Source organism: Dendrobates tinctorius, unplaced genomic scaffold, assembly GCF_039654945.1.
Source record: "Dendrobates tinctorius isolate UK_male_01 unplaced genomic scaffold, ASM3965494v1 ptg000001l, whole genome shotgun sequence".
Lineage (NCBI taxonomy): Eukaryota > Metazoa > Chordata > Amphibia > Anura > Dendrobatidae > Dendrobates > Dendrobates tinctorius.
In genome coordinates this window covers 3,574,947-3,602,749 of record NW_027361669.1, presented here as the reverse complement: position 1 = coordinate 3,602,749, position 27,803 = coordinate 3,574,947, and the positions used below count along the sequence as shown (strand labels likewise).

The window sequence follows — 27,803 nt, the reverse complement described above, 5'->3', positions numbered from 1 at the left end:
CGTTTAAAATCAAAAGGCAAATCAGACGGAATGAGTGAAATTCTTGGAATGAAAATGTCCTCTCCTTTGGCAAATCCTGTTGCTGAGCTCTGTATCTAATTCTATCCTGCGCGATAATGTCTGCTGAGCTGTGTACCTAATCGTCTCCTGTGTGATACTATGTGCTGAGCCGTGTATCCAATTCTATCCTGTGGGATACAGTCTGTTGAGCTGTGTATCTAATCCTCTCCTGTATGATACTGACTGCTGAGCCGTGTATCTAATCCTCTCCTGTGTGATACTGACTGCTGAGCTGTGTATCTAATCCTATCCCGTGTGATACTGGGCTCCCCCTGCAGTCTGTGTCAGAGGGTGGTCTGTGTCGGCACAGTAATAAATTGTGTTATTTCCAGCTTTACTGAAGGACGGTAACACCATAGAAATGATAAGAATAATAGGCCTCAGTTACCACAACTGTCTACAAGGAAAACTGTTGCTCATAGAAAGCAATCAAAGCTCTGCTTTCATCTTTTAAACAGCTCTGGTGAAATGAAAGATGCTTAGTGATTGGTTGCAAGGAAAACTGTTGCTCATAGCAACCAATCACAGCTCAGCTTTCATCTTTTAAACAGCTCTGGTGAAATGAAAGATGTTTAGAGATTGGTTGCTATGTGGAGTGGGCGTGGCTTGATACACACACACATACATACATACATGGGACGCATTTCAAACACAACTTGTGTTGTTATGATGGAAACACCGAGCAATGGCTGGGTTCAGTGCTCCAAGCCGCTAGCAATATGACAATTTATCTGGTAACCTTTATATTTTCAGAACATATACCTATGGTTTTTTTTCTTGGTATCTCCTAGATAAATTTCTTGAACTGAGTGAAGAGTATTTGGCTGCTAATGAGGAAAGAAGAAGAGAAATGGACAAAAGATATGGAGATGTTCTAAAGGCGGTTGAAGGGTTGAGGAATATGGAATGGCTTGGAAAGTACTCCAAGCCCTGCCCTGGTTGTAAAGCTCCAACTGAGGTAAGATATTAAAGACAGCAGTAAAGAAACCTTCTACATAAAACTTTTTGTACACATGGCAGATTCCATTTCAAAAAGAAGATAAATAACTGCATTACATTTAAAATACACTTTTAACAAATGTATTAGTGATGAGCGAATATACTCGTTACTCGAGATTTCTGAGCATGCTCAGGTGATATCCGAGTATTTGGAAGTGCTTGGAGAATTAGTTTCTGTCGCCGTTGCTGCATGATTTGCGACTGCTGGCCAGCCTGAATACATGTGCGAATTTCCTAACAAACAGGCAATCCTCACATGTATTCAGGCTGTCAAGCAGTCGCAAATCATGCAGCTATGGAGACAGAAACTAAATCTCCGAGCACGCTAAAATACTCGGTAAATCTCAAATAACGAGTATACTCGCTCATCACTAATATTTATTCAAACATAAGTGCCTTGGTTTTCTGTGGTTATATTTTTTATTATGCTAAATAAAAGTACTTTTCAGGGATGACTCTGCCTTTCTTGCCGGTCTTTATTGACAGTCCATAATTGAAACATCATGGCTACTCCACACGTGACCAGTAGTGATGAGAGAACAAGCTCGGATAAGGTGTTATCTGAGCATGCTTGGGTGCTAAACGAGTGTTTTCGGAGTGCTTGAGAAATATGTTCGAGTTCCCGCACCTGCATGTCTTATGGCTGTTGAACAGCCGCAACACATGCAGGGGTTGCAAAACAAACAGGAAATCCCTGCATGTGTTGCAGCTGTCGAACAGCCGCGAGACATGCAGGCACTTGGGACTTGGACATAATATTCGAGCACGCCGAAGTCACTTGTTTAGCACCCGAGCATGCCGAGATAACACTTTTTCCGAGCACGTTCTCTCATCACTAGTGACTGTCAATTACTGGGCTCGGAAGTTATGTTGATGTAGACAGCTTGAGACTACTGAGCCAGTGTGATTAGTTGCAGCGGTTACATGATATGAATTTATGACATCACCGCTGCAGCTTATTAACAAAGACAGTATGCAGTGGCAAAGAGACATAACTGGAGCAGTTATGGGTGAATACAGCAAATTTGGTAGTTTTTAACCTTCCCAAGCCCATAGAATAAAAAAAAATCACTGAATTTTTTTTAAACCCAATGAGCAAGTTTAATTCTTAAAGCACATACATCAAGAATATGGTTGATACAAATCAATTCGCAAGTCACAGTCCATTGGCCACGGCAGTGGTCTGTGGGTGTTGGATGGGAGTGGGAGAGCTGCCTCTTATTTGACGGCATCTGCAGGCTTTCTTTTGATTAGCTGTTTTTGTCACATGTGGCGGCTAATCAGGTAACAGGTGGTTCCCCGGCTCCCATCTAGAGAGCCTATATATACAGTGTGTGTATATATATAATATATATATATATATATATACTTCCTTCTCACCCCTCAATGGGGGTGGTCTTTGTTGTCCTTTCTCATTCTCGGGTCCTCTACCAGATCCCTGGGAGTTTGAAGTTTCTGCGCAGGATCTTAGGCTAGTTTCACACTAGTGTTCATGGGCGCAGCGCAGCTAAGCCCCGCCCCCGACTGCACCCCCTCCGGTCGGTTCCTCCTCTGATCGCATGAGGCTGCATGCGATCAGCGTATCCTATATTTAGCGTTGGATATGCTGATCGTGCACTGGCCTGATTTTGCTGGCGCTGCGCCCTTTTGGCGCTGTGCCCAGAGCACAAAAATGCAACACAGCGCGTTTTTGTGTGCTAGGCGCAGCGCCAAAAGGGAGCAGCGCCAGCAAAATCAGCCCAGTGCACGATCAGAGTATCCAACGCTAAATATGGGATACGCTGATCGCATGCAGCCTCATGCGATCAGAGGAGGAACTGACCTCCCCTCCGGTCAGTGCAGCCGGGGGCGGGGCTTAGCGGCAGCCCTGCGCTGCGTCCATGAACGCTAGTGTGAAACTAGCCTTAGTTGTTCCCAGCATTGCTCTTTTCTGGACAGAGAGCTCAGATGTTGCTCCTAGGATCTGCTGTAGCCATTCTTCCATCTTAGGGGTCCTATCACCACTTAAATCAATGTTGCCTTCACCTTCCACATCTTCTCTAGTTCTCCTTTGAGGCCCTGGTATTTCTCCAGCTTCTCATATTCCTTCTTTCTGATGTTGCTGTCACTTGGCACTGCCACATCTATTATCATTGCTGTCGTCTGATCCTTGTCTCCTATCACAATGTCTGGTTGGTTAGCCAACACCTGGTTATCCGTCTGGATCTTGAAGTCCCACAGGATTTTAGCCTCTTCATTTTCCACCACTTTCTCTGGGGTCTCCCACCTTGACAATTGGGTATTCGTGATACCTGTGAGCCTCTCCAAACCCCTCAAGGGGGGTACCCAACCAACTTACCCACCAACTACCAATTCCCAGCACAAAATAACAAATCGACTCTCTGTTTTGGATGAGTTGGCCACAGCAGCCTTTTATTAACAATTAACATAACAAATTAAACATTTTATTTAAAACATTTATCAAGGAGGGGACGGTTCTCGAAGCCCCAAAAATTATAACATCCTCATGTTAAAACCCAAATCTGGTTCAATACAGAGTCCTGTCTCCAGCCGCTAGGCACCAGCTCGAAGACATAAAACAAGACTCGACTGGCCAGTATCCGCTACGAACCCACCGGTTCTAATTTTTAAATTCTCCTTGTGACCAACACGTTCCCGACCACTTAATCCACCTAAGGGGGAGTCCAGGACCTGTTGAGATTCCCCCCGAGCCACCATTTACTGGTACCACCAACTTCTAGGACCCCCCCACACGCCAAGCTGCCGCGACAAATGACAACAATAGCAACCTGAGACACACCCTCGCTTATATACTAAAAGGAAAAACCGATTACTATCCTGAAACTGTATCGCCCATACTTAATAAAACCTCAATGTCATTAGTGACAAGGTACGAGTGGGTGGGAGCTTGATGTTGCTGTATTAGGGGCACCTAAAATGGTTGCCCCTGTAACGTGATCCCCTTTCTTATAGCCCTCCTTTTAGGCTCCTCCTATCCCTCCTACCTACCCCATTCAGCCTTGCTACCCGCCCCTCTCCTCTTCAGATCATTAACCCCAGCCTTTCTACACCTATTAAACCATTCAGCTCACTATAGGCCCTCTCAAGCCAGTCATGCTGGCCTCCCTTTAAAGGTTTGCGGCACAGTCCTGCCTTACTGGACTTAGGGGGGCTTAGCCCATTTGCTGTGCAGATGTTCCTGTATACAATTCCCGCTACTTGATTGTGGTGTTCAGTATACGCTGTGCCTGCTTGCATTTTGCATCCTGACACTATGTGTTGAACGGTTTCTGAGGTTTCTTTGCATAGTCTGCACCTTGGGTCTTGTCTTGTGTGGTAGATTCCTGCTTCTATGGATCTGATACTTAGTGCTTGCTCTTGTGCCGCTATGATTAGTGCCTCTGTGCTGTCTCGGAGTCCAGCTTTCTCCTGCCATTGGGAAGATTTCTCCTTGTCAGCCACCTGCATTATCTGTCGATGGTACATCCCATGCAGCGGCTTGCCTTGCCATGGTGCTTCATGTTCCTGTTATTCCTTCCAGATCTGTTGTTGTTGCTGCCTTAGGCTTTCTCTCAGCATCTCATCTTCTGGCGCCATTCTTCTGATGTATTCCTGGATACTCCTTGTTTCATCCGTGATGGTAGATATATGAAAAAATATATATATACAGTATGTGTGTATATATATATATACAATCTCAAAATGTGAGTTTTTGAACTGTGAATCTATGACATGTCAGGAGATCCATCATTAACAGATTGTTCACTTAGGGATACTTTTCCTTTTACAGAAAATTGACGGCTGTAACAGAATGACCTGCACCAGGTGTAGGCAGAATTTTTGCTGGCTCTGTTTGAAGATATTGTCTCAAGATAATCCATATAAACATTTTGACTCTCCTTCAGAATGTTTTAATAGGTATGTATCCAGAAATAAGAGCTTGCTCAACCAGTTCTTCAGATCTGTCAATGATGAGTTTTCTGCCTTCATAATGTTATTTCTTAGGCTATGTGCCCACATTAGCGTTTTTAAATGCTCAGGAAACTGATCCCCTTCCCAGAAAACGCGCGTCTTTTTTCCGCGCATTTCTTGCACGTTTTTTGCACAAAAGACGCGCGTTTTTGATGCGCGTTTTCTGGGAACATTGGGGAAGGCTAAAAATGCTCAGCAATGTGGAAATTAATGAGCATGCTGCGTTTTTAGCCACTAAGCGATTCCTGAGCGTTTAAAAACGCATGCATTGGCACAAAAAGCCCAAAACGCATGCAAATTAATTTGAAGCTTCTTTTAAGCGTTTCTGCAGCGTTTGAGGCGGCACAAACACTGCGGAAAAGCAACGCAACGTGGGCACACAGCCTTACAGCTGCAATCTGTTGTCACAGTTACTTTTATCAACTACATACACTGATCATTTCTAGGATTCAATTTACAGCCAGTGATAATAGAAGATATACACATGCATATGATTTCGTATCACCTACGAAATGAAAAGAGCGCTCGTTTCATTTATAACCATCATGAATATAGGCGCTCCATGTATAAATGTAGCTGTTTCTTACATGACAGCAAATAGCAGAACACATAGCTGCGTAATAAGTAAGATGCTCCCTGCATACATCCAACTTAGTTAAATACCTCAATAAATCTTTGTTTCAGTGTTTTCCTGAAAACTACCACACACTGAGATTCAATCCTGTTCTTACTCTAACATATTCCCCTCTTTTGCTTTATGTTTGTCAAATAAGGAAGTTGGCTAACCAAACACTACTTCACAAAGTGAAGGCATAGGGATTTAACAACATGGGTTAGTAGACATATTCCTGAGTTGGGTCTCATCCCCAACTGGGAACTTTTAAACATGTTACAGATTAGAGTGGCAGGTCGGTTGCCTGACCGCTTTTCCATTCCATTCATTCCCCATGAGACAGCTGTAGGAAGGTGGCCCAGCTTGGGGGTGGTCCCCTATTTACCGCGAACAGACGTCACAGACACGAGACGGAGGCAGATTTCGGGTACAACAGGTCCAAGTTTATTGGCCGTCCTCTTGACGACCTCAGCAATACATCGCAGCACTTCCACAGCTCGTCGTATTCAGACCCGGGTACACACACCTTTCTTCTGTCGTTGTGACGTTTCTCATGGCTCTGAGAAAAAGTGGCCGACAGCAACTTCTAGATCCAGGAGAGGCACGTTCAAAGTCCAAAGACCCAGTTGGACATCACGAAATCCAAAAAATGAAGGAGAACAGCATCTCATCCGGGTGAAAGATAGATAAACGTTAATTGCGCCATGACAAAATGCGACGTTTCGACCATCACATGGTCTTTTTCAAGCATAATGCTTGAAAAATCTTTCACCCGGATGAGATGCTGTTCTCCTTCATTTTTTGTTTCTCATGGCTCTGCCACCGGGGCCTCCCTAGGCCTATCTACCGCCAACACTTCACCGGTCAAAGGTTTTCGTCAATTTGGTACCCCCGGGGCCTTGTCTGTTCTGCGGTTTTTCGTGTCGGGGCCACCCCCCTGACTCCTTTTCTCCTCAGTCCCCTAGTTGAGCTTTCCACACTGTTCGTACTCCCTCACTGACTCCTCTCCTTCTGAGCTCCTCCCGGGACTGGAACTTTCTGGAACCCTCCTGTCCTATTTATAACCTTCCTGATTCCCTGTAACCCCGGCCCCATTGACTAATGGTTTCTAGAGCCATAAGTTGTTGTCAAGTCCTGTACTCACACTCCCCTCTGCCATCTTGTGGTCATACCAGGGTACTGAACCCATTCTACATTTTTCCCAGCTGTTTTCCTTCTGTCATAACTAACATCTGTCTAAAGTGCACAAACCGTCCCTTCTTTCTTCTGACAAGTCCGGTCACCTTCCCCACACAGCCAGAAAAAGTAAGTACAGCTTTCAGCAGCTCCATAATAAATTAACGGAACAACGGTCATTCATGCACACTATCCTGTTTGTAGGTGATAACATGTTCTCACCGGTCAACTCCATTACAGGAAACCTGTCAGCAGGATTTTGAAAAGTAAACTACAGACACTGTTATGTTGACGCTGTTACACTGATTAAAATATTACCTAGGGTGAAGAAATCCATTTTGTGGTTCTTGTGCAATCAGTGTTAGAAGTTTTCAGTTAATGATATGCTCATGCTCCGGGGTATGGCTGTAGGCAGAGTCTGATCTTCCTGCTCTATGCCAGAGAAACCAAGGAGAGACCTGCCCACAGGCCGCTCCAAAGCACAAATAGTCTGTCTCTGTGATGGGAACGTGTTTGTGCTTCGGGGAGGCCCGTGGGAAGGTCTTTGCTTGTTTTTTTTGGCTTAGAACAAGAAGATAAGACTGCCTACAGTCCTGCCCCAGAGCATGGGCTTCTCTTTAACTGAAAACTTCTAACACTGATTACACAAGAACCACAAAACGTATTTCTTCACCCCAGGTGTCATTTTACTCAGTGTAACAACGCCAACATGACAAGGCCTGTAGTTTACTTAGCAAAATCTTGCTGACAGGTTCACTTTAAGCACACAATACTATCTAGACAATGTGCGTATCACACTACTTGTCAGACAGTTCCTCATATGCAACACAGCCAAAGATTTTGTCCCTACACAGTGCCTTACAGAATGTCAGAATACAGATAAATACGTATATATTCTCCAAGCCATGCTGCTTCATGTGCCTTTATATAGAAAGTGTCATGATTTTCTTTGTTTATTAATTTGCAGATTGCACGAAAAAGAAGAAAATTGATTTTTGCCTTTGTGACTGGATTCCTTACAATAATATTTATACCATGCCGATGCCCACACGAGTGATGGCCAGGAGATTTAGAATACCTCTCTATTTTTCCTAACCAATAAAATGTATTTTACCACTGAAATCTATATTATATCAATATATAATTAAAGTATTCTGGAACTGGAAGTATTCTGGAACTGAAAGTATCAATTATTGATAAGATTTCAAAGAAAAAAACAATACTCAATTTTCACAATTTGTGAATTATTTTGCTGATAGAAGAAAATATATATGAACATAACAGGTGCCAACCTTATTTTGTAAGCTTTTAAGATGAATAAAATGAATAATTTAGAGTGTGTGGGATGCCCTACACAGGTATACTATGGGTGTTTAGCACTGAGCTGTAATAGAGCTGTCATAGAGGTGCATGAGCTCCTTGTTGTACCTAAGTATGCCTCTGATTTCATGTGGAGGGACACTATTGTTTAGTTGTGTCAGAATTGTAGGAGCTAAACATTTTTTGTGCCTGGTGCTCTGCTGTGTGTATAAGTCTTTATCGCTATAATAAGATTTCCATTATTATTTCCCGCACCTTTCCGGGCACATGTCAGCTGATATATACAGCTGACATGTGCCCGCAACAGCCGTGGGTGGAGTCACAATCCACCCGCAGCTGTTATCTAGTTAAATGCCGCTGTCAATTTCTGACAATGGCATTTAGCTCGCACTTACCGTAAGCATGTCACTAATCCCACCCATTGATGCCCCTGTCACATGATCGCGGATCACCAATGGTTTGGCATGACAACCAGAGGTCTCCAGCAGACCTGGAGAAAATGTGAGTGATGTGTATATATATATATATATATATATATATGTCTACTGTAGGGATCTGTACTCACAGCTGCTCTTGAGGTAGGCACAGGAGGCGGTTTTCATGCAAAGTCCAGGCAAGTTTATTTAGCTTCATAAACTGCTCTGGGTGGCAAAACAAAACAGAGCCTTATCGGACACAAAGTGAAAACAAAGTGAAAAAACAAACTGAAAGCAAATAGTCCATATGGTATTGCCTTCTCAGGTCAGTGCCTTTAGCAACACACACTGAAGGTAAACACAAACTGCAGGTAAATAGTCCATTTAGTACTGCAGGTCCGCCTACTAAGGTTAGTGTCATTAGCAACACACAGTGGAGGTCTCCACACCTCCAACTACAGACACTGAATGAGAGACTCGGCCTCCATTTTATCTGCCAAACAACGCCACTGGGGTTGGGATATGTGAGTGGTCACCCATCTCTTATGACTACTCGTAAAATCTGGCCCTGGAATGGCCAAATTACTGTCTCAGCACTATATGTGATCTTATCTCTTGAGATCTTGGTGCCAAGATCTCCATCTGCGCATGCTCCTCCCCTGGCAGCCATTTTCCCGGAGTCCACCGCACAGTAAACCATGTAAATGCTGGTGCTCTGGGCTTTCACTTAATGTCGACAGAGCCCCCGCACCACTGAACACCCGCAGCGGCGCACATTGGAACACCCCCTCATCCCAGCCTGCGGCCTGCAGCAATGCTCCATGCTTGCCTCTTCCAGCAGCGACCCTGGGACCCTGTTGCACCACGGCTGGTAAGGTATATCCACATTATATGACGCACCATCATTTTCACCCCAAATTTGGGGAAAAAAGTGAATCTTATAATCCGAAAAATACGATATGTGTATATATATATATATATATATATATATTGTGAGAATCATGTGGGAATAGTGGATGAGGGCAGGTATATCTCGCCCAGATACCTTTCCTAGTTCAGGCTGATCACTGACCATGCCCCTCTCAAGTGGATGCACGGGTGACCCTTGCCCTGCAGGCCTACACTTTTACGGTGGAGCTCCGCCCAGGGGTACAGATGGGGAATGCAGATGCCCTGTCCCGAGTGCACTGTTTGGCGGGTGTCATTGCTCGACCAGAGTGGTCTGAGCAGAGGGGGGGATATGTGAGAATCATGTGGGAATAGTGGATGAGGGCAGGTATATCTCGCCCAGATACCTTTCCTACGTGGCCTAGTCTGGTCAGTATCTCACCTGGTGACTAATGAATAAGGGGAGGCAGATATAAAAGGATGCCAGGTGGTTGTGTGAGTGTCTCAGCCTGGGGACACAGAGAGCCTGTCTGTGTGAGAGACACACGTGAGTGAAAGCAGTGCCCACTGCAATTGTGGTTTGGCTGGACGGGAGAAGCCGGCCAGTTGGTAGTTAGGTTGTACTTTGTTTAGTTAGTGCCGGACAGGCAAGGATTTGTTTTATGTTTTTTTTCTTTATGTATTGCTTTCACCTAATAAACCTGACCCAGTGTCAGTTATACCCGGACCCCGGCTGTGCGCCTGAGTTTCATGCTGAACGCACGTGACCTTTGACCCCAGCAAAGACGATCCCGGAGTGTTTTATCACATTGTGGTGGAGAACGCGGGCATCACGTTGAAAGCATGAGCATGGAGGACGTGGTGAAAGCGCTGGTACAGTCCACCGCCGTCCAGCAAGAAGCTAATCGGGTGATGATGGCCCAGCTGAAGGAGTTGGTGGACATGACAACTACCGATCGTTCGCTTCTCCAGCAGGTGGCGCAGCACCTGGCAAGCTTACCTGAGGTTAACCTGGATGCCGAGTCGAGAGTGATTCACGTGAGTCGGTACTGGCAGAAGATGACGACCGAAGATTACGTCGAGGCATACCTGACCACGTTTGAACGGACGACGGCGCGAGAGAAATGGCCGAAGGCACGATGGGCCGGCCTGATTGCCCCTTTTCTTTCCGGTGAGGCCCAAAAGGCTTATTATGACTTAGAACCTGAAGCCGCGCAGGACTTTGACAAACTGAAAGCCAAGATCTTGGCCCGGCTGGGAGTGACGACCGCTGTCCGTGCACAGAGAGTGCATCAATGGACTTATCAGCCGGATAAACCACCGCGGTCACAAATGTTCAACCTGATCCTTGCGAAGAAGCAGTGGCTACAACCCGAGGTGCTGACAGCACCAGAGATAATCCAGAGAGTCGTCATGGACAAGTACCTGAGATCTCTACCGCCAGCCCTGAGGAAGTGGGTAAGCCATGGAAATGCTACGACGGCAGATCAACTGGTGGATCTGGTTGAACGTTACTCCGTGGCGGAAGGACTCCGAGACGACGCTACCCCTCCTCGTTCTGCATCATCTCCACGTGGAACCGGTAAGACTGTTCCAGGGAGTAGGGGAGAAGGAAAAATCCCTAAGACAGTGGGGGAGGAAATCGGGACTGCCCGCAATCTGTCAACAAGAAGCAGGTGCGAGCCTTTCTGGGGATCGCCGGCTATTATCGCCGGTTCATACCCAATTTTGGAGCCATCGCTACCCCCTGACGGATCTTACCAAAGGGAAAGACTCCGTCATGATTAAATGGAATTTAGCGGCTGAAGAAGCCTTCCATAGCCTAAAACGGGCACTTTGCTCTCCACCCGTACTGGTAACTCAGGACTTCCGCAGCGAGTTTGTGGTACAAACGGATGCCTCTGATAACGGTATCGGGGCCGTACTGTCACAAGTGAGGGACGGAGTGGAACACCCAGTCCTCTATCTCAGCAGGAAGCTGAATAAATATGAGCAAAAGTATGCGGTAGTAGAAAAAGAGTGCCTAGCCATTAAGTGGGCTCTAGAGGTCCTCAAATATTACCTGGTGGGCAAAAAGTTCAGGCTGATCACTGACCATCCTCTCTCAAGTGGATGCACTTGCACAAGGAACGGAATAGTCGGGTGACCCGGTGGTTCCTTGCCCTGCAGGCCTACACTTTTACGGTGGAGCCAGAGGCGTATCTAGGCTTTCTGGCACCCGGGGCAAGAATTTGGTTCGGCGCCCCCCACCCAAGTACATATGCGACTTGCACACTTAGCCATGTACCCACGAGCTGCTCTCCCCAATGCTCTCAATGTTCAGTAAAAAACTGAAAGCAGGAAGAGAAGCTCGTTGTCACAGGACCATAACTATGAAAATCGCATATGAGTGAAGTGTCCATGTGATGACTACTGGAACCTGCAGAGCTGAATCCTGACATTGCAGCTTCTGGATTCTCACAACGCATGCACTGCACACTTTTAGGATTCTCCCTTGCCGATATACAGTCATGTCAGCACAAGTATGTGATTTGTATACTTCTGGCCACATTCCAACTAGACGTGTCCGGCCTCGCTCCGTTCACTTTCATGGAGTGAGGCCACACATGTCTAGTCAGCATGTGACCGCATGTATGTAAATTACCGGCACGAGAGAATCCTGACAGCATTCAGTGAGCACTGTGAGAATTCAGAAGTCTGCAGTCACATAGAATGTCTGCAGACTCAGCGCAAACCTGGACAATCCCTTTAATGCTCCTAACAAATAAAAACATGAGACTTAGTGTCACAAATAACATTTACATCCAGGTACCTTATAGATGACGTCGTCTCTGCAGTCGTTCTCCTTTTCTTCTTCTTGTCCAGAACCCATGATGAGTTTTCTCATCCACAGCCATCTCTGTAGACTTCCATCTTCTCCGGTCTTCTGCAGCAAATCTCCACACGATGCCCTTAAAGATAGAAGTGTTATTATAATGCTCCCAAATAAAAATATCTGCAATATACTGTGACCTCACACTATTCCCCTCCTTCCTCATACTGTCTCCTCATATATTTACCCCCTCACTCTCTATACTGTCTGCTCACACATACCCCTGACTCCCCATACTGTGTCCACATACATTCACCCGTTCGCACCCCTTACTGTCTGCACCCATCCCCCATACTGTTTCCTCATACTCTTCATTTTGTGTCCTCAAATCTGACCACACACATTAAATACCATCCCCACTCCAAATCCCCATCACTAATCCCCCACACACATTAAGTACCCCCCCATCCCCACTCAATAACCCCTCATCCCTACTCCCAAATCCCCCCACACATTATGTACCCCCACTCCAAATCTCCCCACACATTATGTACCCCCACTCTAAATCCCCCCACACATTAACCCCCATCCCCACTCATTAATCCCCCCAACTCATTAACCCCCATCCAACCCCCATCTCCACTCATTAACCCCCACAGTCATTAACCCCATCTCCACTCATTAACCCCCAATCATTAACCTCCATCCCCACATTAACCCCCATCTCCACTCATTAACCCCCCCACATTAACCCCCATCACCACATTAATCCCATCTCCACTCATTAACCCCCATCCCCACATTAATCCCATCTCCACACATTAACCCCCATCCCCACATTAATCCCATCTCCACTCATTAACCCCCATCCCCACATTAATCCCATCTCCACTCATTAACCCCCATCTCCACTCATTAACCCCCACATTAACCCCCATCTCCACTCATTAACCCCCCACTCATTAACCCCCATCCCCACATTAACCCCCATCTGCACCCATTAACCCCCATCTCCACTCATTAACCCCCTTCCCCACATTAAGCCCCATATCCACTCATTAACCCCCATCCCCACATTAAGCCCCATATCCACTCATTAAGCCCCATCTCCACTCATGAACACCCCCATCTTCACCCATTAACCCCCCACTCATTAACCCCCATCTCCACTCATTAACCCCCATCCCCACATTAACCCCCTTCCCCACATTAAGCCCCATATCCATATCCACTCATTAACCCCCATCTCCCATCTTCGGTGGTTCTTCAGCTCCACAGTGGAGCACACTTACCACCAGGGTTCTCTCTGGGCGCCGGGGAGTGACGTCAGCAGCGTGATCACATGACCTGATCACGCTGCTGACGTCGCTCTGACCCGGCGGTCAGAGCTTCAATTGTACTGGCGTCTGTATAGACGCCAGTACAATTGCTGCCTGGGAGTCGGCGCGGTCTCCTTCTCTGCGTCGGCTGTCAGCTTGACAGCTGACACAGAGAACCGCCGACACACAGGACGGGGGGCGGCAGAACGCAGCCGCCGGGGGAGAGACACTGCCGACCGCTGCATTAGGCGGCCGGGCGGCCCGACTGCGCCCCCCTGCTGCCTGCGCCCGGGGCAACTGCCCCGGCTGCCCCCCCTGGATACGCCACTGGGTGGAGCACCGCCCAGGGGTACAGATGGGGAATGCAGATGCCCTGTCCCGAGTGCACTATTTGGCGGGTGTCATTGCTCGACCAGAGTGGTCTGAGCAGAGGGGGGGGATATGTGAGAATCATGTGGGAATAGTGGATGAGGGCAGGTATATCTCGCCCAGATACCTTTCCTACGTGGCCTAGTCTGGTCAGTATCTCACCTGGTGACTAATGAATAATGGGAGGCGGATATAAAAGGATGCCAGGTGGTTGTGTGAGTGTCTCAGCCTGGGGACACAGAGAGCCTGTCTGTGTGAGAGACACACGTGAGTGAAAGCAGTGCCCACTGCAACTGTGGTTTGGCTGGACGGGAGAATCCCGCCAGTTGGTAGTTAGGTTGTACTTTGTTTAGTTAGTGCCGGACAGGCAAGGATTTGTTTTATGTTTTTTTTCTTTATGTATTGCTTTCACCTAATAAACCTGACCCAGTGTCAGTTATACCCGGACCCCGGCTGTGCGCCTGAGTTTCATGCTGAATGCACGTGACCTTTGACCCCAGCAAAGGTGATCCCGTAGTGTTTTATCACATTGTGGTGGAGAACGCGGGCATCACGTTGGAAGCATGAGCATGGAGGACGTGGTGAAAGTGCTGGTACAGTCCACCGCCGTCCAGCAAGAAGCTAATCGGGTGATGATGGCCCAGCTGAAGGAGTTGGTGGACATGACAACTACCGATCGTTCGCTTCTCCAGCAGGTGGCGCAGCGCCTGGCAAGCTTACCTGAGGTTAACCTGGAAGCCGAGTCGAGAGTGATTCACGTGAGTCGGTACTGGCAGAAGATGACGACCGAAGATTACGTCGAGGCATACCTGACCACGTTTGAACGGACGACGGCGCGAGAAAAATGGCCGAAGGCACGATGGGCCGGCCTGATTGCCCCGTTTCTTTCCGGTGAGGCCCAAAAGGCTTATTATGACTTAGAACCTGAAGCCGCGCAGGACTTTGACAAACTGAAAGCCAAGATCTTGGCCCGACTGGGAGTGACGACCCCTGTCCATGCACAGAGAGTGCATCAATGGACTTATCAGCCGGATAAACCACCGCGGTCACAGATGTTCAACCTGATCCATGTGACGAAGAAGTGGCTACAACCCGAGGTGCTGACAGCACCAGAGATAATCCAGAGAGTCGTCATGGACAAGTACCTGAGAGCTCTACCGCCAGCCCTGAGGAAGTGGGTAAGCCATGGAAATGCTACGACGGCAGATCAACTGGTGGATCTGGTTGAACGTTACTCCGTGGCGGAAGGACTCCGAGACGACGCTACCCCTCCTCGTTCTGCATCATCTCCACGTGGAACCGGTAAGACTGTTCCAGGGAGTAGGGGAGAAGGAAAAATCCCTAAGACAGTGGGGGAGGAAACCGGGACTGCTCGCAATCTGTCAACAAGAAGCAGGTGCGAGCCTTTCTGGGGATAGCCGGCTATTATCGCCGGTTCATACCCAATTTTGGAGCCATCGCTACCCCCCTGACGGATCTTACCAAAGGGAAAGACTCCGTCATGATTAAATGGAATTTAGCGGCTGAAGAAGCCTTCCATAGCCTAAAACGGGCACTTTGCTCTCCACCCGTACTGGTAACTCAGGACTTCCGCAGCGAGTTTGTGGTACAAACGGATGCCTCTGATAACGGTATCGGGGCAGTACTGTCACAAGTGAGGGACGGAGTGGAACACCCAGTCCTCTATCTCAGCAGGAAGCTGAATAAACATGAGCAAAAGTATGCGGTAGTAGAAAAAGAGTGCCTAGCCATTAAGTGGGCTCTAGAGGTCCTCAAATATTACCTGGTGGGCAGAAAGTTCAGGCTGATCACTGACCATCCTCTCTCAAGTGGATGCACTTGCACAAGGAACGGAATAGTCGGGTGACCCGGTGGTTCCTTGCCCTGCAGGCCTACACTTTTACGGTGAAGCCAGAGGCGTATCTAGGCTTTCTGGCACCCGGGGCAAGAATTTGGTTCGGCGCCCCCCCCCCCAAGTACATATGCGACTTGCACACTTAGCCATGTACCCACGAGCTGCTCTCCCCAATGCTCTCAATGTTCAGTAAAAAACTGAAAGCAGGAAGAGAAGCTCGTTGTCACAGGACCATAACTATGAAAATCGCATATGAGTGAAGTGTCCATGTGATGACTACTGGAACCTGCAGAGCTGAATCCTGACATTGCAGCTTCTGGATTCTCACAACGCATGCACTGCACACTTTTAGGATTCTCCCTTGCCGATATACAGTCATGTCAGCACAAGTATGTGATTTGTATACTTCTGGCCACATTCCGACTAGACGTGTCCGGCCTCGCTCCGTTCATTTTCATAATTTTCATGGAGTGAGGCCACACATGTCTAGTCAGCATGTGACCGCATGTATGTAAATTACCGGCACGAGAGAATCCTGACAGCGTTCAGTGAGCACTGTGAGAATTCAGAAGTCTGCAGTCACATAGAATGTCTGCAGACTCAGCGCAAACCTGGACAATCCCTTTAATGCTCCTAACAAATAAAAACATGAGACTTAGTCAGTGTCACAAATAACATTTACATCCAGGTACCTTATAGATGACGTTGTCTCTGCAGTCGTTCTCCTTTTCTTCTTCTTGTCCAGAACCCATGATGAGTTTTCTCATCCACAGCCATCTCTGTAGACTTCCATCTTCTCCGGTCTTCTGCAGCAAATCTCCACACGATGCCCTTAAAGATAGAAGTGTTATTATAATGCTCCCAAATAAAAATATCTGCAATATACTGTGACCTCACACTATTCCCCTCCTTCCTCATACTGTCTCCTCATATATTTACCCCCTCACTCTCTATACTGTCTGCTCACACATACCCCTGACTCCCCATACTGTGTCCACATACATTCACCCGTTCGCACCCCTTACTGTCTGCACCCATCCCCCATACTGTTTCCTCATACTCTTCATTTTGTGTCCTCAAATCTCCCCACACACATTAAATACCATCCCCGCTCCAAATCCCCCATCACTAATCCCCCACACACATTAAGTACCCCCCCATCCCCACTCAATAACCCCTCATCCCTACTCCCAAATCCCCCCACACATTATGTACCCCCACTCCAAATCTCCCCACACATTATGTACCCCCACTCCAAATCCCCCCACACATTAACCCCCATCCCCACTCATTAATCCCCCCACTCATTAACCCCCATCCAACCCCCATCTCCACTCATTAACCCCCACAGTCATTAACCCCATCTCCACTCATTAACCCCCAATCATTAACCTCCATCCCCACATTAACCCCATCTCCACTCATTAACCCCCCCACATTAACCCCCATCACCACATTAATCCCATCTCCACTCATTAACCCCCATCCCCACATTAATCCCATCTCCACACATTAACCCCCATCCCCACATTAATCCCATCTCCACTCATTAACCCCCATCCCCACATTAATCCCATCTCCACTCATTAACCCCCATCTCCACTCATTAACCCCCACATTAACCCCCATCTCCACTCATTAACCCCCACTCATTAACCCCCATCCCCACATTAACCCCCATCTCCACCCATTAACCCCCATCTCCACTCATTAACCCCCTTCCCCACATTAAGCCCCATATCCACTCATTAACCCCCATCCCCACATTAAGCCCCATATCCACTCATTAAGCCCCATCTCCACTCATGAACACCCCCATCTTCACCCATTAACCCCCCACTCATTAACCCCCATCTCCACTCATTAACCCCCATCCCCACATTAACCCCCTTCCCCACATTAAGCCCCATAACCATATCCACTCATTAACCCCCATCTCCCATCTTCGGTGGTTCTTCAGCTCCACAGTGGAGCACACTTACCACCAGGGTTCTCTCTGGGTGCCGGGGAGTGACGTCAGCAGCGTGATCACATGACCTGATCACGCTGCTGACGTCGCTCTGACCCGGCAGTCAGAGCTTCAATTATACTGGCGTCTGTATAGACGCCAGTACAATTGCTGCCTGGGAGTCGGCGCGGTCTCCTTCTCTGCGTCGGCTGTCAGCTTGACAGCTGACACAGAGAACCACCGACACACAGGACGGGGGGCGGCAGAACGCAGCCGCCGGGGGAGAGACACTGCCGACCGCTGCATTAGGCGGCTGGGCGGCCCGACTGCGCCCCCCTGCTGCCTGCGCCCGGGGCAACTGCCCCGGCTTCCCCCCCCTGGATACGCCACTGGGTGGAGCACCGCCCAGGGGTACAGATGGGGAATGCAGATGCCCTGTCCCGAGTGCACTATTTGGCGGGTGTCATTGCTCGACCAGAGTGGTCTGAGCAGAGGGGGGGATATGTGAGAATCATGTGGGAATAGTGGATGAAGGCAGGTATATCTCGCCCAGATACCTTTCCTACGTGGCCTAGTCTGGTCAGTATCTCACCTGGTGACTAATGAATAATGGGAGGCGGATATAAAAGGATGCCAGGTGGTTGTGTGATGTCTCAGCCTGGGGACACAGAGAGCCTGTCTGTGTGAGAGACACACGTGAGTGAAAGCAGTGCCCACTGCAACTGTGGTTTGGCTGGACGGGAGAAGCCCGCCAGTTGGTAGTTAGGTTGTACTTTGTTTAGTTAGTGCCGGACAGGCAAGGATTTGTTTTATGTTTTTTTTCTTTATGCATTGCTTTCACCTAATAAACCTGACCCAGTGTCAGTTATACCCGGACCCCGGCTGTGCGCCAGAGTTTCATGCTGAACGCACGTGACCTTTGACCCCAGCAAAGGTGATCCCGGAGTGTTTTATCACAATATATACATATATATATATATATATATATATATATATATATATAGTAATGTGTGTCTGTAAATGTTTCTATGTGTGTCTTCGTGTGTGTTTGTGAAAGCGGCAACATGACAATGCCTGTAGTTTACTTAGCTAAATTCTGCTGACAGGTTCACTTTAAGCACACAATGCTATCTAGACAATGTGCATATCAAACTGCTTGTCAGACAGTTCTTCATATACACACACACATTTCTGTAAATATGAGTATTTATACATAATGTGTACATACAATGTGTGTATGCATAATGTGAGTATATGTCAGTTATGTGCTAATGTGCAACTGAGGTGTGAAAGAATGATGTGTGCAAATTGGAGGCATTCACTCTCTAGGGCTGGGGTCACACTTGCGAGTGAAATGTGAGAATCTCACGCGAGTCTCTCGCATCAATACCCGACACTGCCGACGGCAATTGGGGCCAGAGTGTGTGGCTGCATGTATTTCTATGCAGCTGAACGCTCAGGTCCCGATTGCCGGCAGCAGTGCCGGGTATTGAGGTGAGAGACTCGCGCAAGTTTCTCGCATTGCACTCGCAAGTGTGACACTGGCCTTAGGCAGGTATTAGGTCTTAGTTAGCGTTCGCACAGGCAATGCAGTTTTTGTCCAAACACGTGCGGTTTTTATTGCTTTCCACAGGTTGCACAGCACCAAAACAAACTCATTGTCACAAGTGTGCCACATTGTGCAGGGAGATCTTGGGTTAGGAAACCATTACGAATCGTGAATCGCAATACACATCTAGATAAGTTCCCAAAGGGGTCTACTTTCCAAAATGGTGTCATTTGTGGGGAGTTTCCATTGTTTAGGCACATGAGGACTCTCCAAACGCGACATGGCATCCACTAATTATTCCAGCAAATTTTATATTCAAAAAGTCAATCGGCACTCCTTCCCTTCCGAGCCCTGCCGTGTGCCCAAACAGTGTTTTTCCCCCACATATGGGGTATCGGCGTACTCAAGAGAAATTGCACAACAAATTTTATGGTCCATTTTCTCCTGTTACTCTTGCAAAAGTAAAGAAAATTAGGTCTAAAAGAAAGAAAGTTAAGGCTAAGTGCACACGTACCGGAACTCTCGCGGAAATTACCGCGAGAATTCCGGAATTCCATTCCGCGGCAAAATCGCATTTTAAATTCCATTCCCGCGGAAAAACTAGCATTTTGCAAGCGTATTTAGCTTGCAAAATGCTAGCGTTTTCCAAGCGATCTGTAGCATCGCTTGGAGAACTGATTGACAGGTTGGTCACACTCGTCAAACATAGTGTTTGACGAGTGTGACCAACTTTTTACTACTGAGGCTGCCTGTGCGGCATCAGTAGTAAAGGATAGAATGTAAAAAAAAAAAAGGTGTTATTCTTACCTTCCGACGTCCAGCGCATCCGTTCACAGTAATCCTTTGCGAAAATGCCCGCGATGACGTCCGTTCTCGCGGGATCGCGATGTCTCGCGGTTATTCGCGATGACGTCGCGCGAATGACCACGAGACTTCGCGATCCCGCAAGAACGGACGCCATCTGGGACCGGGAGCGTGGAGAGAGGCAGGAAGGCTGCGCGGGACGCCGGAAGGTGAGAATAGCAATATTTTTTATTTTAAATTCTATTTTTTACAGGGATATGGTACCCAGAGCCCAGAGGACAGTCTCCTCTCCTCCGGAACATGGGTACCATCCGCAAATGTTCTGCTTACTTTCCGCATGGTGTGCACAGCCACATGCGGGAAGTAAGTGGAACAATGCATTCCTATGGGTGCGGGATCGCAAAATTAATGAGCATGCTGCGGTTTTTACCGCAAAGCGATTCCGCTGCGGTAAAAACCGCAGCATTAGCACAGCATTGCGGAATCCCATAGGAATGCATGGGATGCTTATTTTTCGCGTTTTCGCGGCAAAATCGCGCGGTTAAAACCGCCGTGGAAACGCGAAAAAAACGCCACGTGTGAACTCAGCCTAAATGTTTATTTTTTCCTTCCACATTCCATTAATTCCTATGAAGCACATGAAGGGTTTATAAACTTCTTTAATGTGGTTTGGAGTACCTTGAGGGGTGCAGTTTTTGAATGGTGTCACTTTCGGGTATTTTCTGTCATATAAGCCCCTCAAATCATTTCAAATGTGAGGTGGTCCCTAAAAAATGATTTTGAAAATTTTGTTGTAAAAACGAGAAATTGCTGGTCAACTTTTAACCCTTATAACTTTCTGCAAAAAAAATTATGTTTCAAAAATTGTGCTGATGTAAAGTAGACATGTGGGGAATGTTAGTTATTGACTATTTTGTGTGATATGACTCTCTGATTTAAGGGCATAAAAATTTAAAAAATTGAAAATGTTCAAAATTTTCGCCAAATTTCCGATACTTTCACAAATAAACGCAAGTCATATCAAATAAATTTTACCACTATCATGAAGTACAATATGTCACGAGAAAACATTTTCAGAATCAGTGGGATTCATTGAAGCATTTCAGGGTTATGATCTCATAAAGTGACAGTGGTCATAATTGTAAAAATTGGCCTGGTCAGGAAGGTGAAAGCAGGCTTTGGGGTGAAGGGGTTAACTATTATTGATTGTATAACCAATTATTTTAATACAAAATGAAATGTTGTCTTTTAACATTATATATATTTTTTCTGCAGTTGCTAGGAGCTGCCATCTTTATTAGCTGGTGTGTGTCTGAGCTCGACACTTTCACATTGCAAATACATCAGCTCCTGGGCATAGGAGACTGCAGTCATTGTCCAACCACAATTCCTATATTGTGGCTGCCCCAGTGCCTCAGCTGTAAACTGGACATGTTCCCTGGATTGCCCAGTGCACAGCTGTGGGAGGAGTTCTGCACCATTTTATTTTATATTAACTCAAGAGAAAAGAGCTTACGTACAAAGATAAAGAATCAAAATAAATCTTTATTAAACATGATTAAAATTTTCCAAGTATATAGTTCTAATGCAAAATCTATCAAGGTCATTGATTGACTTTCTGCTGAAAATGTTAAAATTTATTCTTACCCATAACTGCTTTAACTTTAAGAATCAAATATACCTTCAGATGCAGGGTACAGCTATGGGTCAGCCTGTGCCCCCTAATATGCAAATATGTTTCTGGGGGTATGGGAGAGATTTATCTTTCAGGACAGTCATTTAGATCAAATTGAAAAAGTCCATCATTGGTTTCGCTATATAGACAATGTCCTATTCATTTGGGAAGGATCAGTTGATTCATTAAATACCTTTATGGCCTCTTTAAATGAAAACGATTGCAATATTAAATTAACATTTTGTTGTGGTCATCAACAGAATTTCCTGGACATTGACATTTAGGTTTCCACTGAGGGCTTTATCTCCACAGATGTCTATTGGAAATCAACGGCCACCAATATGTTGCTTCATGCTAAATCGTCTCATCCCAGATCTACTATTAGATCTATACCTATTGGTTAGCATTTATGTTTGAACCGAATTTGTTCCTCTCAAACAATTTTTAACAAACAAGCTTGTCTTCTTTAAGAATGCTTCAGGGAGAGAGAATGTAGTCAAATTAGAAGAGGGTACAAGAGGGCTGTTCAGACCCCCCGGGAACAGCTGCTATATAAAAATCGAAAGCCCCAGAAGATATTTTGACACAGCCAATTTGTTTGATAACTTCTTTTCATATACAATGTGATCAGTTTACATCTTTTAAACAAAAAACATTGGAATGTTTTGCAAATGGTCCCAGTCCTGAGGCAAATTTTACCAACTCGTCCGGCCATTACTGCAAGGAGAAATCTTGGAGATCTGATTGTTCATAGTCATTACTCACCTGATCTTGGTTCTTCAGTTGAATTTGAGGCCAGTATTCGGGGCTTCTATCCTTGTACATCTTGCAAGGCCTGTAAAAATATGGTAAAAAAAAAAGAATGTTACAATTTTGATGGAAGCCGTATTTACAAAATTCTTCATCACCTCACATGTACATGTGAATGTCCTTGTAAGAAAATATACATTGTAATGGCTACTAGGGAGTTTAAAATCCATGTGCAGGAACATGTGAGGGATATTGAGAAGGCCAAATCAGCTAAAGAAGATGAACTACCAAAACACGTTCTACTTTATCATCGCTCTGATGCAAGTAAGCTAATAGAAGACACTACCAAAACACGTTCTACTTTATCATCGCTCTGATGCAAGTAAGCTAATATTTAGAGCTATAGATCAACTTTCATTGGGACAAAGAGGTGGGTGACCTTTTTTGGAGTTTATCTAGACTTGATAGTCGGTGGATTAACAGACTTAATACTGTGAGTCCATTGGGTTTAAATGAGTGGTTTGGCTTCGGGGCTTCTTTATAAGTACGGTATATTTTTTTCTTAAATTTATTATTGCCATTCTTTTACCATTGTTTTTTTTATTGGCACCAGTCTTTTTAGGGAAAGGAGATTTTACATGTATTTATATATGTTTTCTTTTATCATTTTTGTGCTTTTTTTTCGGTTTTAATTTATTTTTTTCTGACTGCAGTTTAGCCAAAGTGTTGATGCTATTAAAATGAGATTTGGTTTCATTTGGAAGTCAGATGTGGTTTTCTTCATTCTTTGAGGAATAATACAAGTATGGACATCTCATTGGCTTTTTATGGCTAATGTTATGGTTGATTATATAGAATTTGGACTTTAAATTCAAACTCAACCTCTTAACCATCATGGATTACAAAATAATGAGAAATGTCTAATTTTGAATAATCAAATCGTTATATTGACTTGATATATGAAGTGATACATATTTTATTGTATATTAATTTATTTTTCTCCGTATTATTTTTTGGGGGGCACCTTCACATATCACATTTATTATTCATTTACACATATTTTTTACATATCTATATACACTTGTATCACCCTTTTAGTAGTAGTAATAATAATAATAATAATAATAATCTTTATTTTTATATAGCGCTAACATATTCTGCAGCGCTTTCCAGAGTTTGCACACATGATCATCACTGTCCCCAATGGGACTCACAATCTAAATTCCCTATCAGTATGTCTTTAGAGTGTGGAGGAAACCGGAGTGCCCGGAGGAAACCCACGCAAACACGGGGAGAACATACAAACTCCTTGCAGATGTTGTCCTTGGTGGGATTCAAGCCCAGGACTCCAGCGCTGCAAGGCTATCCACTGAGCCACCGTGCTGCCCCGTAGTACATTTTAATTTACATTCATATCTACACCCACTTTTACACATATACACATTTATTTTTTTTCATTCATTTTACCGCACATATAGTTGTATTTATATCACATTTTCCTGACAAGGTTTTATTGTTCAGTTGTTACATCTTTAACCCCTTCACCCCCAAGGGTGGTTTGCACGTTCATGACCGGGCCAATTTTTACAATTCTGACCACTGTACCTTTATGAGGTCATAACTCTGGAACGCTTCCATAGATCCCGGTGATTCTGACATTGTTTTCTCGTGACATATTGTACTTCATGTTTGTGGTAAAATTTCATTCAAATAACTTGCGTTTATTTGTGAGAAAAACAGAAATTTGGCGAAAATTTTGAAAATTTTGCAATTTTCCAACTTTGAATTTTTATGCCCTTAAATCACAGAGATACAGCACACAAAAAACTTGATAACTAACATTTACCACATGTTTACTTTACATCAGCACAATTTTGGAACCAAAATTTTTTTTAGTTAGGAAGTTATAAGGGTTAAAAGTTGACCAGCGATTTCTCATTTTTACAACACCATTTTATTTTTAGGACCACATCACATTTGAAGCCACTTTGAGGGGTCTATATGACAGAAAATACCCAAAAGTGACACCATTCTAAAAACTGCACCCCTTAAGGTGCTCAAAACAACATTCAAGAAGTTTATTAACCCTTTAGGTGCGTCACAGGAATTTTTTTGAATATTTAAAAAAAAATGAACATCTAACTTTTTTTCACAAAAAAAATACTTCAGGTTCAATTTTTTTTATTTTACCAAGGGTAACAGGAGAAATTGGACTGCAAAAGTTATTGTGCAATTTGTCCTGAGTACGCAGATACCTGATATGTGGGGGGGAACGACTGTTTTGGCGCATGGCAGAGCTCAGAATGGAAGGAGCGCCGTTTGACTTTTTCAATGCAAAATTGGCTGGAATTCAGATCGGACGCCATGTCACATTTGGAGAGTCCCTGATGTACCTAAACAGTGGAAAACCCCTACAAGTGAACCCATTTTGGAAACTAGACCCCCCAAGGAACTTATCTAGATATGTGGTGAGAACTTTGAAACCACAAGGGCTTTACAGAAGTTTATAACGTACAGCGGTACAATTAAAAAATCATATTTTTTCCACAAAAATGATCTTTTCACCCCAATTTTTATTTTCCTAAGGGTAACAGGACCCTAAACGTTATTGTGCAATTTGTCCTGAGTACGCTGATACCCCACATGTGGGGGTAAACCACTATTTGGGCGCATGGCAGAGCTCGGAAGGGAAGCAGCGCCATTTGACGTTTTTGGCTGGAATTGAGATCGGACATCATGTCGCGATTGGAAAACCCCTGATATACCAAAACAGTGGAAACCCCCCACAAATGACACCATTTTGAAAACTATACCCCCTAAGGAACTTATATAGATGTGTGGTGAGAACTTTGAACCCCCAAGGGCTTCACAGAAGTTTATAACATACAGCCGTACAATTAAAAAAATCATATTTTTTCCACAAAAATGATCTTTTCACCCTCAATTCTTATTTTTCCAAGGGTAACAGGACCCTAAAAGTTATTGTGCAATTTGTCCTGAGTACGCTGATACCCCACATGTGGGGGTAAACCACTATTTGGGCGCATGGCAGAGCTCGGAAGGGAAGCAGCGCCATTTGACGTTTTTGGCTGGAATTGAGATCGGACACCATGTCGCGATTGGAAAACCCCTGATGTACCAAAACAGTGGAAACCCCCCACAAATGACACCATTTTGGAAACTAGACCCCCTAAGGAACTTATCTAGATGTGTGGTGAGAACTTTGAACCCCTAAGGGCTTCACAGAAGTTTATAACATAAAGCCGTACAATTAAAAAATCATATTTTTTCCACAAAAATGATCTTTTCACCCTCAATTCTTATTTTTCCAAGGGTAAGAGGACCCTAAAAGTTATTGCGCAATTTGTCCTGAGTACGCTGATACCCCACATGTGGGGGTAAACCACTATTTGGGCGCATGGCAGAGCTCGGAAGGGAAGCAGCGCCATTTGACGTTTTTGGCTGGAATTGAGATCGGACACCATGTCGCGATTGGAAAACCCCTGATGTACCTAAACAGTGGAAACCCCCCACAAATGACCCCATTTTGAAAACTAGACCCCCTAAGGAACTTATCTAGATGTGAGGTGAGCACTTTGAACCCCCAAAGGCTTCACAGAAGTTTATAATGCCCGGGCATGAAAATAAAAAAATCGTATTTTTTCCACAAACATGATCAATTAGTCCCCAATTTTTTTATTTTCCCAAGGGTAACAGGAGAAATTGAACCCCAAAAGTTGTTGTCTAATTTGTCCTGAGTACGCTGACACCCCATATGAGGGAGAAAACTACTGTATGGACACACGTCAGGGCTCGGAAGGGAAGTAGTGACGTTTTGGAATGCAGACTTTGATGGAATGGTCTGCGGGTGTCATGTTGCCTTTGGAGAGCCCCTAATGTACCTAAACAGTGGAAACCCCCATAAATGACCCCATTTTGGAAACGAGACCCCCTAAGGAACTTATCTAGATGTGTGGTGAGCACTTTGAACCCCCAAGGGCTTCACAGAAGTTTATAATGCCCAGGCATGAAAATAAAAAAATCGTATTTTTTCCACAAACATGATCAATTAGTCCCCAATTTTTTTATTTTCCCAACAGTAACAGGAGAAATTGAACCCCAAAAGTTGTTGTCCAATTTGTCCTGAGTACGCTGACACCCCATATGTGGGAGAAAACTACTGTATGGACACACGTCAGGGCTCGGAAGGGAAGTAGTGACGTTTTGGAATGCAGACTTTGATGGAATGGTCTGTGGGTGTCATGTTGCCTTTGGAGAGCCCCTAATGTACCTAAAGAGTGGAAACCCCCACAAATGACCCCATTTTGGAAACGAGACCCCCTAAGGAACTTATCTAGATGTGTGGTGAGCACTTTGAACCCCCAAGGGCTTCACAGAAGTTTATAATGCCCGGGCATGAAAATAAAAAAATCGTATTTTTTCCACAAACATGATCAATTAGTCCCCAATTTTTTTATTTTCCCAAGGGTAACAGGAGAAATTGAACCCCAAAAGTTGTTGTCCAATTTGTTCTGAGTACGCTGACGCCCCATATGTGGGAGAAAACTACTGTATGGACACACGTCGGGGCTCGGACGGGAAGTAGTGATGTTTTGGAATGCAGACTTTGAGGGAATGTTCTGCGGGTGTCATGTTGCCTTTGGAGAGCCCCTAATGTACTTAAACAGTGAGTAGGCTGATACCCTATATGTGGGGGTAAAACACTGTTTGGGCGCATTGCAGAGCTTGGAAGGGAAGGAGCACCATTTGACTTTTTCAACTCAGAATTGGCTGGAATTGAGATCAGACGCCATATTGCATTTGGAGAGCCCCTGATGTGCCCAAACAGTGGAAACCCCCAATTCTAACTCCAACCCGAACCCCAACACACCCCTAACCCTAATCTCAGCCCTAACCCTAGCCCTAACCCTAGCCCTAACCCTAACTCTAACCCTAACCCTAGCCCTAACCCTAACCCTAGCCCTAACCCTAACCCTAACCCTAATGGAAAAATGGAAATAAATACATTTTTTTTATTTTATTATTTTTACCTAACTAAGGGGGTGATAACGGGGGGTTTGATTTACTATTTATGGCGGTTTTTATGTTTGGAGGCTGTCGCACGCTAAAAGACGCTTTTTATTGTAAAAATAGTTTTTGCATCACCACATATTGAGAGCTATAATTTTTCCGTATTTTGACCCACCGAGTCATGTGAGGTCTTATTTTTTTGCGGGACGAGTTGACGTTTTTATTGGTACCATTTTCAGGCACGTGA

General features: G+C 45.3%; 1 protein-coding gene across 2 annotated transcripts in view; it reads left to right on the top strand.

Annotated features, from left to right (window-relative positions):
• LOC141100594 (E3 ubiquitin-protein ligase RNF14-like) overlaps positions 1-7,986 on the top strand; it is a 59,459-nt gene extending 51,473 nt beyond the window's left edge. The window contains exons 6-9 of one of the 2 annotated variants that reach the window (XM_073589487.1): positions 852-1,018; positions 4,601-4,699; positions 4,850-4,977; positions 7,788-7,986. In XM_073589487.1, the coding sequence (XP_073445588.1) occupies positions 852-1,018; positions 4,601-4,699; positions 4,850-4,977; positions 7,788-7,812 (419 nt within the window). In that variant the 3' untranslated portion in view covers positions 7,813-7,986. The remainder of the gene's footprint in view (positions 1-851; positions 1,019-4,600; positions 4,700-4,849; positions 4,978-7,787) is intronic. The other variant, XM_073590211.1, reaches the window with a different exon arrangement.
• The last annotated feature ends 19,817 nt before the right edge of the window (positions 7,987-27,803 follow it).